General features: G+C 41.4%; 2 protein-coding genes across 12 annotated transcripts in view; one reads left to right on the top strand and one right to left on the bottom strand.

The window, feature by feature from the left end:
* Nucleotides 1-5492, bottom strand: part of nfyba (nuclear transcription factor Y, beta a) — a 7613-nt gene extending 2121 nt beyond the window's left edge. The window contains exons 1-6 of one of the 3 annotated variants that reach the window (XM_042402919.1): nucleotides 5404-5492; nucleotides 2352-2445; nucleotides 2138-2268; nucleotides 839-1036; nucleotides 614-692; nucleotides 428-507 (exon numbers count right to left, since the gene is read on the bottom strand). In XM_042402919.1, the coding sequence (XP_042258853.1) occupies nucleotides 428-507; nucleotides 614-692; nucleotides 839-1036; nucleotides 2138-2268; nucleotides 2352-2445 (582 nt within the window). In that variant the 5' untranslated portion in view covers nucleotides 5404-5492. Of the gene's footprint in view, nucleotides 1-427; nucleotides 508-613; nucleotides 693-838; nucleotides 1037-2137; nucleotides 2269-2351; nucleotides 2446-3952; nucleotides 4204-4251; nucleotides 4359-5403 lie in introns of those variants that run through there. The other 2 variants (XM_042402917.1, XM_042402918.1) reach the window with 2 other exon arrangements.
* LOC121890540 (thioredoxin reductase 1, cytoplasmic-like) lies at nucleotides 4472-17637 on the top strand. 9 transcript variants are annotated; one of them, XR_006093826.1, is made up of 16 exons: nucleotides 4474-5024; nucleotides 5882-6021; nucleotides 7984-8056; nucleotides 8299-8427; nucleotides 8593-8735; nucleotides 9277-9392; nucleotides 9485-9710; nucleotides 9800-9839; nucleotides 11013-11113; nucleotides 11381-11457; nucleotides 11552-11708; nucleotides 11930-12037; nucleotides 12126-12221; nucleotides 14191-14325; nucleotides 15750-16876; nucleotides 16999-17636. XR_006093826.1 is itself a non-coding variant. In XM_042402915.1 (15 exons), exons 2-15 carry the CDS (start codon nucleotides 5932-5934, stop codon nucleotides 15813-15815), a joined length of 1545 nt encoding a protein of 514 aa, XP_042258849.1. In that variant the 5' UTR covers nucleotides 4472-5024; nucleotides 5882-5931; the 3' UTR covers nucleotides 15816-17636. The 9 variants fall into 9 exon arrangements, 6 of the variants coding, with proteins under 6 accessions (XP_042258849.1, XP_042258844.1, XP_042258846.1 ...); XR_006093828.1 differs by having other exon boundaries at nucleotides 15750-15967; nucleotides 16715-17635; XR_006093827.1 differs by having other exon boundaries at nucleotides 15750-15967; nucleotides 16476-17635.

The raw sequence follows: 17637 nt of genomic DNA, 5'->3' as shown, positions 1-17637 counted from the left end.
GGCTCCAACACTATGGAACTCTCTTCCTGTACATAGACAGTCAGCAGTCTCTACAGAAGTTTTTAAAAAACTATTGAAGACCCATCTTTTTAAATTGGCTTTTGTGTCTTCTTGAGTTGTCTGATTGGAGTGTGTGTGATGTGTAATGATCATTTGTTCATGTGTTCCTACTTGTGGTACCTTTTTTAACTTGTGGCATATGTTTTTACTCTATGTATGTTTTTATGGTCTTATTTTCAACTCTTATTCCTGTGAAGCACTTTGTGAATTTCATTTCTGTGAAAGGTGCTATCATAAATAAACATTATTATTATTATTATTATTATTATTATTATTATTATTATTATTAATAATAATACCCAGTCCTAATGTACAGGAACTCTGACTGTAGTGCTGCTGAGAGCTGCTGCCTCACTGTGTGTTTTACCTGTTGATATGAGGTGGTGTACACCATGACGTTTTGCTGCTGTCCATCTGCTGTGATAATCCCAGCTGGCAGTGGATTTGCTGATGAGGAAAGAAAACATGTTTGAATGAGACTGTACTTAAAACAATAAAGAGCCGGTTGAGACCACAAACGGAGTCAAACCACTCCTACTGATGTTCTACTTACTGAAGCTATCGTCTGTCAGTTCCTCTCCCAGGCCTTCACCCACAGACACCCCGGGCATTCCCTTCTCCCCCTTCATTGCCTTGGAACAACACACAGAAAATATTACACATGTGAGCACAGCAGAATAAGCAAATCAGATGGAAAAGAGGAAGAAAACAACTGCAGCTCATGTTCATGTGGTGACATCAAGTATAAACTGTGGCTGGGCCCTGGTTTGCGTCTCACCTCTCTGAACTTCTGCAGGTAGAGCTTCAGCGGCTCCACGTACATGTCGAAGCCCAGCGTGGACATGGCGAACAGGATGTCCTCCCCGTTGATGGTCTTCCTCTTCTCCTGGTGGCAGCGCTCGCTCGCCTCTGACGTGATGAAGCTGATGAACTCGCTCACGCACTCCTGCACACACTCCTTGGCGTCTTTTGCAATCTGTGGGAAACGAGCACACACACACACACACATTAGAGAGAGGTAGTTGTCTCAGGATGAACAGCCTCAGGCTTCTGGTAATAATGGAGCCTTTGTTATATTTCCATGTCTTGTTTTATACTATTATCATTAATTGACTTCATTAATCAAGTCTTTAATGGGTTCATAACCCCCGATTCATCATGTTTTAACAGCCGTGGGTGTCACAGTGAGAATTTTAATCATTAAAAGATATTAACACAAAACAAACGTTCATTCAGAGGAGTATTAGAGACAGCTCCTACAGGCCAGAAGAATTCAGTGACAAACAAAGAAAAGGGCAGAGATCGTTCTGGCAATTATGGAGAAAAATCCTTCGCCGAGGCTCCACATGACAACGTGTTTTAAACTTTCTTCTACAATGAAAATCATCTGTTACTCGTGATAAACAGCTTTTGGCAATAAAGACGTGCTTGCTGTATGATCTGTTCCCCTGCAGTTTCTGGTATTTGTAAAAGTATTTCCATTTTGTCTGACTCAAAACACGCCTTCACTTGGGTGATCGTCAACATTTTAAGATCATCCTTTCATCACTGGTATGATCTGGTTGACATCATGTACGTCGTATCCCTGGTTCAGATGATCAAAGTTACCAACACAGAAAATACACCAGACGGAGCAGAGCTTAGACAGCTTCATCTTATATTTCAATTCTAAGTGGAAAACATATTTATTAAGTTACTAGCAGACTGCTTAGAATTTTTATACAATTGATAAATACATTTTGCTCCACTGTCCAACAAATAAATTGATTGTCAACCTCACTGTGCAACACACAGCTCACAGACAAGTTCATGAAGAGAAGCGTTAGGAAAAGCTCCTGTGGGAGGGATTTGGGAAATGCAGCGACAAGCAAAATCAAAACAGTAAAAGAAGAAGAAAAAGGAGGAAAATCCTTCTGAGCTTGACAGGAAAACATTTATCTGTCTGTCACTTGGAGACAAACAAACAGGTTGTACCTTAGGGGTGTAACTGCACCACAAAATGATTTACTTGTCATACCAAATCTAATGCAAAAAAAGCTAAGATAAAATATTCATGATAGTGATTATTCACACACACCTTTCCAGTCTGTGGAACAGCATTCTTCATGATGCGAGCCACGTTGGCGATAGGAAGATAGATGTCCTGCTCCCTGTAGTTCTCTTTCACGCCACCCTCTTCATGATCGTTCATACTGTCATCAGCGTCATCTACAGAAAAACAAACATGAGCGTGAGCTCAAACACGACACCGGTGGTTTTATTTGTCTGGATATATGTTGTTCGCTCCTCACCGTCTTGAGACTGAAGAACGTAGTGACCGGATGCCATGTACTCTCCAGTGATGCCCAACTGGGAGGCGTCGGTAGTCGAACTGTCTCCGTCCATCTGCAACACAAACACACACACACCGTCTCATTACGCTGTCTGAAGCTGCGGAGGCATACCTGCAAAGCATGCGTGTAACAAGCAAGTGACTTGAGAGATATTTCTTCTTGCCTCCTACACACAAACACCCTTTATGATTCAACAACAGGCTGTGTTACTAAACTCAGAACTGAAAAACAAAATAATGACAGCTTGTAGTTTTTCTCTGTAGCCACACTGTGGAGTCAACACTTTGAAAAGCCTGACATAGATCATTTCAAGCACGGAGAACAAAACAAAGTACCGAAAGCACCGTCACCTGTGGGTGGATGACCAACTACAAACCCTAAAAATATATTTTTCATGTCTTGCAAAGAAGTGCATATTGAATTTCATAAGACTTCTGTGCATGTATTCCACCAGCTGAGTTGGATCCAGTGCTGTCACATGCCGTTTAGGCAATATAGTATTTCTTTAAGCATATAGATTACATCTGAACTTGCTTCTACTTGGAATACATCCATAACAAATCAGTCATGTTGGTGACACTGTTGTGAATTCATTTGGAAGGCAACTATTTTAGCCAGCTGGGGCTAAGAATCTCATCATTGGTTCTTTGTAAACACATTTGAGGTTTCTACCACTTAAACTGAAGACACATGCATTGAAATTTGCACAATAAGGTTTGGTAAATCCATTCTCCACACAAAAGCTCAACATCTGTCAGTCCTACAACCATACAAGTTCTGTCCAATAGAACGGACTTCAATCACACAACATGAGATTAACACATATCTAGATAGATCTAAATGAACAGAGAAAGGGCTTCTGCTTGTTTTGAATATTATTTCCATGTCACCCAGGATTGAAAATAGATATAATTCTACCAACGTGCACGTAAAAGCAATAAATGGTTGCAGCTGTCTACCTCAAAGTCGCCTATCGTAAATTTAAATGAGAAGTTATCCGTTAGAAAGAGCGGGTGTGTGCTTTGCTTTGTCTGTTTGTGTTTTGTGTTCACGTAACGAACCAGCCGACCTCCCAGTTCATGAGCTCACTGACTTGGCAGAAAAAAGGGTCTGGTATTGTGCCAAATGTTGCATTAAGGTCATTATGTATTTCCATTTCAAAGGATATCCGCTAATGTAAGTTAGCATTGTGGCCTCTTCTAAAGGAAGGATACATTAGCAGAGGTCGACAAAATATAACTCCCCTCCATATTACACGCAGGTTGTATTTGATCAAATATGTTAGCGGGCTCGTAGAGATATTATTCTAACGAAAAATTCTGATTTTGGCTCGACACTATGCACACTGGGACTGCTAGTTAACGTTAGTTTGCTGTGTTGGTGCGTTAGTATTGTAACTTAAATGGGAAAGCGTGTTATTCTGACAGCTGTAAACCCGTGGTGAGGACAGTTTTCTGTGTAACGTTATAGCTAACGTATGCTAACAGATATCAGTCGCGGGTTTTATTGAATCTACTGAGTTGAGCATAATGAAGAGAGGCTGTCCAGCTGGCTATTACCTTCTGTAGTTAACCTATTCAGGTACAAATTTCCCCCAGACACATTCTCATTGTAAATCCGCTGCAACCCGCGCCTGCAGAGACTGCGTCGGCCTGTTCTTTGTCGTACAGAACAGAGGAGGACGAGGCCGCGGCCGAAATGTTTAACAGTCATTTTTTAAGTTTCACCCGCCGGATACTTCCTGATGAGCAGCCCTCATTCACGCAGACAACAAATAAAAAATCAGACAGAGACGGACATTTCCATTCGAGCTAACGAGAAATCGGTTAGCAATCATTGGCCGGAGCCAGGCACAAACCTGCAATGAAGCCCTGGTTGGTTACCTTCCTGAGACGGCTGTTTGGTTGGACAGAAAATGGCTGCGAAAGGACCAGTCCCAGCGCGGAGCCGCGGCTGCACTACTGCGCCTGACCGGGAGAGGGCCGCGCTGCATTCAGGGACTCCTCGCATGCTCAGAAGTAGAAACTAGTAAACTAATCGCATCTATGAAATTGTAAACATGGCTTGTACTTCAATTATTTTAGATGAACGACTAAAACGTCCGTATTTTGGCCACGATTTTAGTTTAACAGTACAAAGTTACTGCATTCTGCGAGGACAAAATGAGGAAATACATATAGACGTGCATTCATCATTCCAAAGTTTATGTCCAACTAAATAGAGAACCCATACAACAACTTTCTGATGTGGATTCAACCTCACTAAGCACACAATTACAACAACTCGATAGAGATAAAATAATACTGCAAATTTTCGCTCTTTTCGAGTCCCGTCGTTTAGTCATTGTTTGATGTTTTCATAGTTCCTACATTTATGGCAGCACTGGAATGCATCTCCTCTAGCCAACAGGTCTCTCGCCAATGTTTCACCCTCCCTCCGCTGGCCTTCCGAGAGAACTGCGTGGCTGTTCCCGCTAAAGTCCCCACTCCACCCATCGCTCAAAGCGTTACATCGATGGGTCAGAAGAAGGCGTCTTTACCGAATGTCAAATACTAACGTAACAAAGTAACGTTAAACCATTAAACAGCGGCTACGTGTGCATATTTATCCCGTATTCTCTACATCAATTAGGCAAGTTGTGTTTAGTAAACAGCTAAAAAGCGTTAACGTGTCACGACAGTCATTTTTAGAGAAGCAAATGTGTTGTCCTGAACAGCTTTTACTACCAACAAAGGTGTATGTATTTCACAGTTTGTTGCTGAATCTTTACGTTTCATGTAGTTGACTTTGTTTACTCGCTGTGTTTTTAATGATACCGTGTTTTAAACCCAAGTTTCCCAGTACTCTGTGAAAACAGCTGTTAAGTTGAAAATGCTAGACTCAAGTTGATATTCAAGAGTTTCACCACAAGATGTCGCCCTGCAACCGTGACAATAACCATTGAAAGCGCCTTCCTACAGAAACGCTGCAGGTTTTCTCTCTCGCTAAAAAACAAAAACAAAAAACAAACCTCGTTTTCGCCGGTTTTGCTGTTCGCTGTTGATATGTTAAATCCGCCCTCCGTGTCTCTGTGAAACTCCAGTCAACACACTAGTTACAATATGAATGCCTCATTCAAAGTCAACAATTCAGTGGCATGTCTGGCGTGGTAGATATGAAGTAGTTCTGGCTCATTTTCACTACCGTTTATTTGGCTAAGTGATCAATGATTGCTAAAGTCAGTTTGACCGGATTCCAAACCTTAACACAGTGATTATGTTTTGTATGTATTTTCGCAATCTGAAGTCAGGAAACACAAAAACTAAACTTCCTAGCAATTTGTGTGTAAGAAATAACATATTTTGACATAAAAAAATGTGTCAGAATTGGCAAGCTAAAGTGCTGACGTCATTCAGTGCAGTCCACATCTACTGCTGTCCGAGAGCCCAGGGGCCAAAGTCCCTCCACAGCGTGTTTGTGGCTTTGATTTTGTGTGTCTGTGATTTTAGGTCTAACACCAGACGACGGCTTTCAGTGTTCGGGCTTGTAACGGTGAAACATGGACCCTCAGACTGTGTCGTCTTTGGGGCCATATGACTACGACCTGCTGGTTATTGGAGGAGGTTCAGGAGGGCTGGCTGTGGCAAAGGTCAGCACAGTTCTTACTCCGCTTTTCAATCAGAGACAGAGTAATACTCTGCTTTTCTTTTGCTCACCCTCTCTTTTTACGAAGCTTTGAGATAAAGAGCAAGCATTTGTTACAGAAAGTAAAGCCTAAAGACAGCATCTTCTTTTGCATATATACTCTTTTATGCAGTCAATATAACATTTGGAATTCTCCTGATTAGTGGTTGCATGAGAAGACAAAAAAAATACCAGCACACTGCTATGTTGTTGTCAGTTCCTCTTTGATTCTGCATGGACAAGACAACATTTTGACCATTAATAGTCCTCCTCAGGTAAAGGTGAGAACACACCAGCATACATAGATGAGCTGACACGCTACCCACCATCTGTGATTTACAGTAGATAGCTGACAACAGCAAGGACCTGAAGTGGTCAACTCACACCGAGTCGGTGGTGAGGACTGCAAACCAGTGCCTCTTCTTCCTCTGGAGGCTGAGGAGGTTTGGCATGGAGAGGAGGATACTCTGCAACTTTGACAGATGCACTATTGAGAGTGTCCCCTCTGGCTGCATCACAGCCTGGTGTGGGAGCAGCTCCAAGCAGGACCGCAAAGCCCTGCAGAGAGTCATCAAAGCTGCTCAGGGCATCACAGGCTCTGAACTGCCATTCATATAGCAGCACTACATCCAGAGAAGCATGAAGAAAGCTGGGAAAATCATCAAGAACCCCATCCACCCCAGTTACAGACTTTACTGCCACCATCAGGCAAGCGGTATAGAAGCATCAGAGCCAGATCCAGCAGGACAGCGCTCTCTCTTCCTCTCCTACACACTTACTCACCCCCAACCAAACACACACACACTCTCTCTTCACTACTAGACAATATTTATATTTTTATCAGACGTATTTATCACCCATCACTTATGTGCAATACCGAACCTGTGCACCAATGTGCAATATAATGTATTTGTATATATTCTTATCTTCCTCTTCTCTATCATTTTATTATATATCAACCAATCAATGTTACCATCTGCTGTGTTGCTGTGCACATGACAATAAAATCTCTTTAATCTTGAATCTCTTGGAAAGATACACATGAAGATAACATACCTGATCATGCCCAAGTGCCCCTCTGGTCAACAATGTGTTTTTCTTATTGTTACATCTTATTGTGATGTTGTTCTCTTCTCTGTGCAGAATGATGTATGTACAGAGTTTGTTTTCACATCCATCTGCTGAAGGAGGAAAGTTTACACTTAGAAAGGAACAATATGCATATTCTTAGAATGCTGTGCTATATTCGTAGGATTCATGCTTTTGAGTTTATTATTAAATCAAGAGCAAACATGCAAAACACACACAGATACCTCGTCACAAAAAGGGAACTGTGCCTAGATGAATGTAGACATATCAAAAACAACAGCACACTTAACCCATCAAATATTAAATGTTAAGGCAGTCGTAGTGTAGTGGTATGTAGTCTAGCATATATTTAATTATTTAAGGGGATACACCTTAAAGTACACTTAGCATATAACCCCTCCTGATGGTTGCCTGCTTTTGGTTGCACATTTCAAAGCTTAAACTCTGACTACACTCCGCTATCTAGTTTCAAAGCTCTCCATTCATTTGCATTTATACTTTCCGCAGGTCTAAGTTCCTCTGCATGCATCCAGCTGTAACTCCTGCTTCTCTCCCAGTGGTTAAAGGACACTCCACCGACTCAACCTCATAATTACTGCTAATCTGGTCAATGAACGCAAGCATAGCTCAGATAATTATCATATTAATGGACTTTATGGTAATGGAATGATCTGTGAGCAGCTCTAGAGGGAAGTGGAAATAAGATGAAGGGTTGGGAGCAGGGACTGTTGGGAAGGACAGATGCTTAACCAGTTTAAATATTTAATTTCTCTCCTCTGTCACTGTCTGACTCTGTTGCTCTAATTTATTCTGTTTTTCTCTTCTCTCGGTCCTTTAGGAAGCTGCGGCGCTGAGGAAAAAGGTGCTGATCCTTGACCTTGAGGCTCCATCTCTAAGAGGCACCAAGAGGGGTGAGTGTTTAATTCTCTGCATGAAGAGCTGTGGTGATTGTGACTCTTTTCTCTTTTCCACTTTTGTAGATGTGTTAGGCATGATACGCTGTGTTTTTACTGAGCTGTATTGTTGCTTGAAATGTTACAATTAAGGTTTTTGGGAATTTGTAATTGTCTTATCTTTTCACTTTTGATTTTCTCTTTACTGTTTTGTTTTCCTTTCCTTTTCTTTCCTCACCATTACTTTTCTTTTCCTCCAGAACTGGGAGGTTCCAGTCTCAACTTGAACAGTATCAGGAAGTTTCTTCAACAGGCATCACTACTGGGAAAAGCTATTCAAGACTCTCAGAAATATGGCTGGAGGTTCAAAGAGGAGGGTGATTTAGACAGTTAAGTGCTTTTTTTTGTTTATTAATCGTGTAAACACCACTTTTGCAATTTGCAAATCTCTTGAGAACCAAACTTCAAGTAAGAACATGACTCATTGCAGCAGCAAAAGAATCAAGATCACAACAAAACTGCAGATAAGTAATTTAGGGTTGCTATTATTTTAGTGTGCCACAGCTGGAGTGAACTGGTGGAGGCTGTGCAGGAGCAGGTGAAGTCTCGCAGTTTAGAGCTGAAGAGAGAGCTGGAGAGCTGTGGAGTCTTTTACCTCAATGCTGGTGGAGAGATAGTGGCGCCCCACACAGTGCAGGTACATGCTTGAAATGTTGATTGATCCAAGCCCCACATAGAATAATATATTGTCTGGGGACCATAAACATATGCACAAAAACTTTGTGCCAATCCATGCTGTAGATGTCAAGCTTTCACTGAATACATAAAAACCTTGACTAGCTGAAGATTCATCCTTGAGGGAATATGAATGTTTGTGCAAAATTTCCTGGCAGTCCGCCCTATAGTTGCTGAGTTATTTCAGTCTGAATCAAAGTGGTGGACTGACCAACAGACCAGCATTGCTATCCGTAGAGTTTGACTAAAAATGTATTGACTATTCACAGTCCCTTCAGTATAGATAGAGAGGTATCAGGGCCAGCATCTACTGTCCATTAAAGGAACTACTTTCTGTCCCTCAGTGGCTGCAGCATTCAGCCTCTTGCTGGAGAGGCAGGAATCTTTTCATTGGTTGGCATTAGCTACTTGTGAAACTTGAAGGACAGAGGGAACTTTGGCCAAAGTATAAATATAGAATATAAACCATCTGAGACAATTTCTTCTTAACTTTGTTCAATCAGGTGACAGACATGAATGGGAGGAAGAGGCGTCTGACAGCAGAGACCCTCGTCATCGCTACAGGAGACAGACCTCAGTATCTGGGCGTACCTGGAGACAGACAGTACTGCCTAACCAGGTCGACTAGTCCTCAAACATTAGCAGTCTAAATAAAGATATACTGCATCACATAACTCCTTTAATGAACTCTCACCTCTCACCTCCTTCCAGTGAGGATCTGCTGTCCCTGCCTCACTCTCCAGGTCGGACCCTGGTGGTAGGCGGGTCTGCAGAGGGGTTAGAGTGCGCCGGCTTCCTGTCTGGCCTCGGACTGCCGGTCACCGTCATGCTGCAACCAGACCTCCTCCCGGGGTTTGATCAGAAAATGGCACAGAAGATAGAAAACCACATGCTAGTTGCTGGAGTGGAATTCCTTTATCACTGTTCACTCGCCAAGGTACTGAGATGGATAAAGACAGGAATCATGTAATTTCCTTTAGAAAACACTGAAATCTTAAATGTTTTATGTCTCTTTGTGTGTGTAAGGTGGAGCAAGCTGAAACTTGCAGTAAGGATATCCTTTCAGGTAAAGTAACTGCAACAGCTTTTCACCAGAATTAGGAAGGAAACTGTCATATGAACTCAGAGCATTGTATTTTCTGTTATCTTTTCTCCCAAACTCCCAAAATTAACCGGAATTTTGACCTGAATATCTTCAAAATTTAACCCTTTGATGTGATATCAGTACATGGTTTATAGGTCAAAGCCAAATCAAGGCCACAGAATATTGTTTTGACAGGAACAATCGGGCAATATTTTAGATTTTTCTTCTTGTCAACAAATCCAAAAACCAACAATGCGTTAGTCTGTCTCTCAAAACTTTGTGATGTCCCTGGTCCCTACTTTGTGTGTGGCTCTCAACTCCCAGCCCATTGGTTCCTACTGAAGACTTTAAAAATGGGTTTAAAATATGTAGTTTCATTTTTTTAAAAGGCTCAGTAATTTTCCTAAACAGTTGGGTACTGTACTTTTTAGCAAGCAAACAGTAGCAAATGGTGCATTTGTGTGGGACTATTTTCAGCTGCAGATTGATACACATTTGGTGTTCTAGTGAGTATTTCTGGCAGCAGGACGGTGTGTGTGGTATTGAGTAAAATAAACTAGTGTGTGTGTTCATGGTAATGAAGGAACAGGTCACCCAGTGCAACAGTGTGGCTCATTGATGTGCTTTTAATAGTTTTTTTTGACAACAATGGAGGCACACAGGAATAAGATATATCAGGGTTTGATACACACACACATACTTGTTAGGATGGAGTCATTGTTGGTTTTGGTCTTTTCATGAGATTTGATGTCACTAACAAAAATACAGAATATAGAACAGTCAGTTTTAATTTAACATGAGGGTACAGCTATAAAAAAAATGACCTATTGGATTAGATTTTTTTTAACTCAATGTTAGTTTGATATAGCTTCAGTGGAAAAGCTGGAAAAAGCAGATACAGAATATGTAGAGGCGTGACAAATCAAAGGAAAAAGCTAAATAACCAAGTGTTTGATGTGCTTTGGTTTCCACAGTCATCAGACTTGAAATTTAAGGGGAATATGAGACTTGGAGTGGTTTATTTAAGGTTTGGGTTGAAATTGGCAAGAAGCAATTAAAAGTAAAGTTGATTGAAGTTGATTCTGAACAGATGTTTGTGTTAAATTAGAAAGCAAATTCGTTTCGTTGTTGTTGTTGTTTTTTTGCATAAATCAGGTGTTTCTGCAGTGACACCACAGCAGTTGTCCAGGGAAATGAGACTCAGAGTGACCATTGTCTGCAGGGAGGGCCAAACTAAACAGGAAGACTTTGATACAGTATGTGATCTATGTCAATTAATCTTTATTTACTTTATTTTAACCAGTAGTATATTCATCCCCTGTAGTTCTCCTATTTGTTAGGTCATGTGAAAGTCTTTAATTTTCAAAAAGTCAACATTTAGAGATTAGCGAAAAGCCTTGTTTTTAGCTTGATGCAAGTGGGTGGAGAATTCTCACAACCCATAAAATATGATATTTCCTGCAACTAAAGAGTTTGTCTGACAGAAATATCCTGATGAACTTTCTGTGTTATTGTGTGTGAAGGTTCTGCTCTCTGTTGGGAGGAAGGCCTGCACCAGCAACATCGGCCTGGAGTGTGTTGGGGTGCAGTGCAGCCAGGAGTATGTTCAGTCTATCCACATTCATTTCGTTGTCAGTTTGTGTATGGCAGTTTGAGTTAAACTATCACATGTGCGTGTTTGTGTGTGTGTGCAGCAGTGGCAGGATCCTGGTGAATGAGAGGGATCAGACCAGTGTAGATCATATTTATGCCATTGGATCGGTGCAGCATGGTCGACCCACCACCACAGGCCTCTCAGTGCATGCTGGGACGCTGCTGGCCCATCGCCTCTATGCAGGAGACAACATCTTGGTACACAGTCTAGAAATAATTTGCACTTATTATCCAATCATATGTATTTAATTTTACAGCGTATCCATGGATCCTTCAAAAGTCAGACAAATTAAACTAAAAAGGCTACTTTTTTGGTAATTGTCTGTCTATTTATCCATATTAAAGCTTGTACATGAGCCAATGCATGAGAGACAATAAATTTAGAATAGATTGAAGCTAATATAATTTTTCATTCACAGTGTGATTACACCAATGTGCCCACTGTTGTGCTCACGCCGGTAGAATATGCTGCCTGTGGTCTGTCTGAGGAGAAAGCCAATCTAACATTTGGAGAAGCCACTATAGAGGTTCTGACACACAAGTCTGCATACTTGAAAAGAAAGGAGTTCAAGTCTTTCAGATTTATCTAAAATCAAACTGTCTGTCATTTTGCAGGTGTATCACAGCTACTACTGGCCACTGGAGTGGACTCTTCCTGCCAGGAATAAAAACTCCTGCTATGTTAAAGTCATCTGTCACATCCCTGACCATGTACGCACCACGTTTTTTTGTTAAAGCAGCAATAACCAATATTTTTTTATATTAACAATGGATAAATGACTATGTATAATGTGAAAGGTGCCATTCATAGTGAAGAACCCACAGAAAATAATCACCTAATTCTACAGTTCCTCTCAGATTTGTGGAACGTTTTAGCATCTTTCAGCTCATTGTTGGTCTTATGTTTTGGTTCACTCCCACTCACATCGTGTTTCCAGCAGTAGCAGGCAGCTGTGGTCAGTGAAAATGCTCTAGAAACCAACTATACACTACCTGCCCACCACCAAACAACAAACAGACAAAGTTGGTGACTAGCTGGTGAATATAGTGGAGCGTTTAGCAGCTAAGGAGCCAGATATTTCCATCATGAGTATCCAGTAATAAGTGTAAAAAAATCCAGACATGTCCACATAGTTTAATGCCCCTCACACTCCTTCTTCATGAGTCTGAAAAGCAACACCTCAGCTATTAAAGAAAAGAGATTTTTTTTGCTTTCCCTCCAGGGATATTTAGTCATAATGCCACAAGTTGTACAATAGCTCACACCTCATTAATCCGCCCACCCCTTTATTATATTTTTAGCTCTTTCCACTATTGACTTGGCACTGTTTGAGATAACTGCATTTCATAATGCATGTCTGCCAAGCTCGTGATAACTGTGTTAATATCAATGTTCTCATTTACTCATTTACATTGATTCTCTTTGTGCGAATTATACTGTGATCACTCAGACGTTGTAATTGTACTTCGGCTGTCTGCAGAGGGGGACAACCACTAAACTAGCTTGTAGTAGGAGTTTGTATTCATTTGTTTTTGTGTGGATTACTTGAAGTCAGTCTGGTAACTCCAGTTCAGACTCAAACGCAGGTACTGGTGACTCGGGACTTGCATCTGACATGACCTTAATGATTCTGACTCACACATCAAGGACCTGGTACTCAAATTGGGCATGACCCTGGTGACTCAAATTTATATTCGTGCTTGAGATGTTGCTGCTGTCGTGACTTGCATATAGAGGACTGGGGCTCCATAAGACCTTTGTGACTCAGTTGGACATGTTGAAGAGCACGTACAAGACATGGACTTTTTTCAGACGTGATTTTTCTATTTTAGACACTTGAGAAACTGGGACTCTGGTGTGACGTGATGGTGGTGACTTTGACTCACACGTTGGGGACCCTGGACTAATCCACACATCTGGACATGACTCAGACATGATTTTTTCACTCAACTCAGAATCAGACTGAGTTCTCATGACTTCTTTGACCTGGTGGTGGTGACGCTAACTAATGCACTGAGGGATTGAAACTCAGACCTGAATTGGTGACCTGGGTTTACACACTGAGGAATGTGTTCTTCAAAACTGTGATAACTTGGACTCACACTGAGAAACTGCAAATCCAGTCTGACATGATGATAGCAGGGCATGTGCACTAAAGACTTATGCCGGCCAAGCCAGCTAACTTCCGGTCAGCTCTCTGCTAACTCGAATGGGGATAAAATAATTTAATCGTGCAGCTCTTCTAGACTTTCCAAATGTTATTGGACCGAATGGATGAAATTCTGATAGTGAAACGAGTCATTTCACAGGGGTTGTGTGGTGCTCATAGCAATTTATCCACTGTTTTACAGCCGCAACAGTAGCGACACGAATAGGCTACGGGATCCCGTGACGTAACCACGTGTCGTCAGTGTTTTAATCTCACTGGCTGAAGGGGGAGACAAAAGTCCCACACTCCAGCTTTAAGGATCTGGGACTTAGTTCAGATATGACCTTCAAAACTCACAAATTGAGGAACTGGGCTGGAATTCGGACCAGATGTTGACCCAGACTGACAATCTAAGCAGGCAGAACCTTGGCACACTTGACTTGTATGAAATTGGTACCCTGGACTTAAACATCAAGGTCTATGATGTCAACTGTCGGTGAACCATCTACAACACTGCTATGTCTCAACAGGAGCGTGTGGTTGGTCTCCATGTCATGGGCCCCAATGCTGGAGATATCCTTCAAGGCTTTGTTGCAGCAATGAAATGTGGTCTTACCAAACGACAGCTGGATGCCACTGTGGGCCTCCAACCCGGGTCAGCCCAGGTCAGCACCGCTTTTTCCTCACTATTTCATAAAAATAGCTGTGATTTGATGGCTATATGGCACAAAATGATTACCTGCTGTTTTTTATACTTATTGATTTTTCTTCTGGCAGTGTTATTAATTCACTTTCACCTCCTTGATGTCCTGTCACAGTCTGTTTTGAGATACTGTGCTGAGAGTTCAGTTTTGAGTCATTACCATGCTCAGTCCTTGAAAAAGCTCTAGTGTCTGGGGTCAGTGCCAGAGCAACGAATTCAAATGGGTTTCTTGCTCTGGATACTCCTCGTCTGAATTATTCATGGACAATATTTAATAAACCCCGTCGCTCACAGTCCATCTTTGTGGCCACTGACCCCACAGTACATGAGCAGGTTAATACTTGACATTTTCAAAACTTAATTAATCAAGCATTTATGGAGTGTTAAACAGAGGTCACTGGTCCTGGCGTTGTCAGCTAAAAAGGGGTTTATGTATATTATGTAATGGCTATCCATGGATCCCCTGCTGGACTGATTGATCAGGTAAATTGATTGCTCTAAGGGGGAGAGCAGGCTGTAATTATTCACCTTGTATTGACGGTATGTTTTACAGATCCAAGGTCAGAGATTGGGTCTTGGCTTGCCAACTTGAAAATATTTTAACTTTGATGTAACTAAATCACCATTGCAAACACTGCTACAAAGGTTGGTCATACTGGATTGTAGCCCAATACTGTCCATTATATCCTTAGTTAGCTACAACATGTAACAACTTTCCCTCTTTGTCGCTGTAGTTTGTGTTTAGTATATGTTGTCATTTTCACCTTAATACATTGAATACTTTTGCTTTTTTTTTTTTTTTGACTGATGTCGCTGCAGTTTAGTTTTATGGCCAATGGAATTGTTTGGTTTTGTGATTATAGCATCTTATAGCACAGGCTACACCAATCAGTATTTTTATATTAACAGAGGAGGAAATGACTGTGTGTGTAATGTGAAAGCGTCACTCACAGTGGTGAAACCCACAGAGAATTATTACCCACTACAGTCCTCCACAGAGCCTTTTAGAGCATTACCGCCTTTCAGCAAATTTTTTTGGTTTTACGGTTTGCAACTCCACTCTCATTAACCTTGTTTCCAGACACAGCAGCAGCTGTTTTCAGTAAAAAAAAAAAAAAAAAAGCTCCTATAATACCACTGTTCTTTACCTGCCCCAGCACCAAATGGAAGACAGACCAAGTCTAGTGGAGCAGTCTAGTGGTTCAGATAAATTGATGATAATGTTGCTCTGTGTCTGCTGGATGCCTAAATAAGCAATTGTTTACTAAAGCGTTCACCATAAGAACTTTATATGGTGAGTTTTTATAGATGCCTTGCTGTCTGCCACAGTATCTTTTTTGATATTAGCTCACACTGATAAGGTACTGGTCTCTCTCTGCTCTCCAGGTGTTCACCTCATTGACGCAAACTCAACGTATGTCCGAGGCCTTGATGCTGAGAGGGAACTGCTGAGGTTAGCTCCCTGCTGTCAATCACGGTTGCCTATGGCAACAGTATAAGACAGCAGGGAAGTGCTTGCGATGACACTCTGAGGAGTTGACATCAGTAGGACGGCGAACTGACCATCCAATGACGTCTTCATCTGAAACCTGATGGACAGGCAGGTGGAGACTGATGCTCTGCTGCTGACATACTTCTTGTTTTGTGTCTGTTTATATCTGTACTGCTGTTTAGATTTGCAATTTTTAGGAACCTTTTACTTCCAGCAAACTTACACATGTACAGTACTATTGATGCATTCTTATAGCTCTCAGCTTTAAGGAACATAAGATGCTCCCTAAGGTTCTGCCTTTGAAAGCCCCTGTAAGCTGAGTTTTTAAAGGCTGCAGTAGAGTGATAAGACTATAGGATTTGATGCATTTACATGGAGTAAGAACTCAGGCTTATACTCTGTGTTTTTATTGCTGCAGCATAAGCCTCAAGGGTTTTACAGTCTTAATTTCATGTAATGAACTAGACGAGGATTATGGAATTACCCAAATTAATAGTGTTTATCGGCGAATGCTCTCACTTTAATTGATGCACATGGTGCCTTTATTATGACACTAGGCCAGAGTTCCTGATGCACTCTCTTGTTTGTGTTTCCTGTTTTATATTCTCTCTCTTATTCAGTGCCGCCAAGCATAGCAACTGTCTCAAAAACAACTGTTGAATATTCATGTGGATCAGCGTCTGGTACAAATGAATGCAGGGACCGGTGTGCAGATATTTCATGCCGCTGACCCTCGAGAAATCCCCGGCTACTTCGGCTCTGCACTTTGCATTTGAATTAAAAAATGTACATCTGTAAGCTCGTGACATAGGTTCCCCCCTCACAAGGGCGTCATTTTAATTCTCTTCGTGTGTTGCAGCTTGTCATGAGTCAAGAGGTTCCCATCCATCCCTGCTAATGCCTGCACTGCCATGCATTGTGCCGTCGCCTGCTGAACATTGTAGCAGAACAATTAGATGCAAATTTTTCGAGGGTATCCTCCGGACCTCCTTCTGATTCTGTGCTTGACACACTGGATTGTGTGAGTAAGACAGATATTCTAATTAGAAAAAGTGCACAGCAGTTTCTCTTTTGGCGTATGCCTGAAAATGCCATTAGAGCATAATTTAATAAAAGCAAAGCAGCTTCTGTGACTTTTTCCAGGTCTCACAGCAAGGTTAAGATGCTACAAAGAGGTCCATCTATCACTGCCTGCTTACCTTGGACAGTGTTAAGAAGATTCACCTGACCCTTGTTCAGTGTGTGCTCTTGCACCACTAGGTGGCACTGTAGCTGTATGTGGAACAGATAAATGAAGTGATCCTCACTGCATTTTGTCAGACTGGAGAGAAAGAAAAATAAAACTGAGACAGATGTGTGGATTGAAAAACTTATTCCAGTAATACTGATCCTACGACCACTACAATGTCTGCAACTACTATCACTGTCTCTACTGCTACTACTAACACTATTGCTACTGCTATTACTTGCTGTACAGTACAGTACTGTTACCTGTACTAATACAACTGCCTGTAGTGCTGTTAGATATACCACTACAATTAATATTACTGCAAGAACTGGTACAACTGCCAGTAAAATAACTAATACCACTACAATAGGTGGTCATATATGGTATTACTACAACTACTTATGCTCCTTTTATTGTTACTGTTTTGTTACTTATTTGTACCATCAATACTACTAGTACTACTTAAACTCAGTGGAAGAAGTATTGCTTCAGTTAATGTAAGGGATCTGAAGTAAGCAAACACTACACTGTAAAAACACTACAGAAATATTACA

This window comes from Thunnus maccoyii, chromosome 23 (assembly GCF_910596095.1).
Source record: "Thunnus maccoyii chromosome 23, fThuMac1.1, whole genome shotgun sequence".
In the NCBI taxonomy this organism is placed as follows: Eukaryota; Metazoa; Chordata; class Actinopteri; order Scombriformes; family Scombridae; genus Thunnus; species Thunnus maccoyii.
The sequence above is the reverse complement of the archived record's forward strand: the minus strand, read 5'-3'. Positions and strand labels throughout refer to the sequence as shown.

Bases quoted from the DNA above. Each gene is read 5' to 3' on its own strand.
- LOC121890540 (XM_042402910.1), top strand. From the start codon at position 5,932: ATGGACCCTCAGACTGTGTCGTCTTTGGGGCCATATGACTACGACCTG. The intron at 8,428-8,592 runs GTTAAGTGCTTT...CTATTATTTTAG, and splicing joins AGAGGAGGGTGATTTAGACA to TGTGCCACAGCTGGAGTGAA. The intron at 9,393-9,484 runs GTCGACTAGTCC...ACCTCCTTCCAG, and splicing joins AGACAGTACTGCCTAACCAG to TGAGGATCTGCTGTCCCTGC.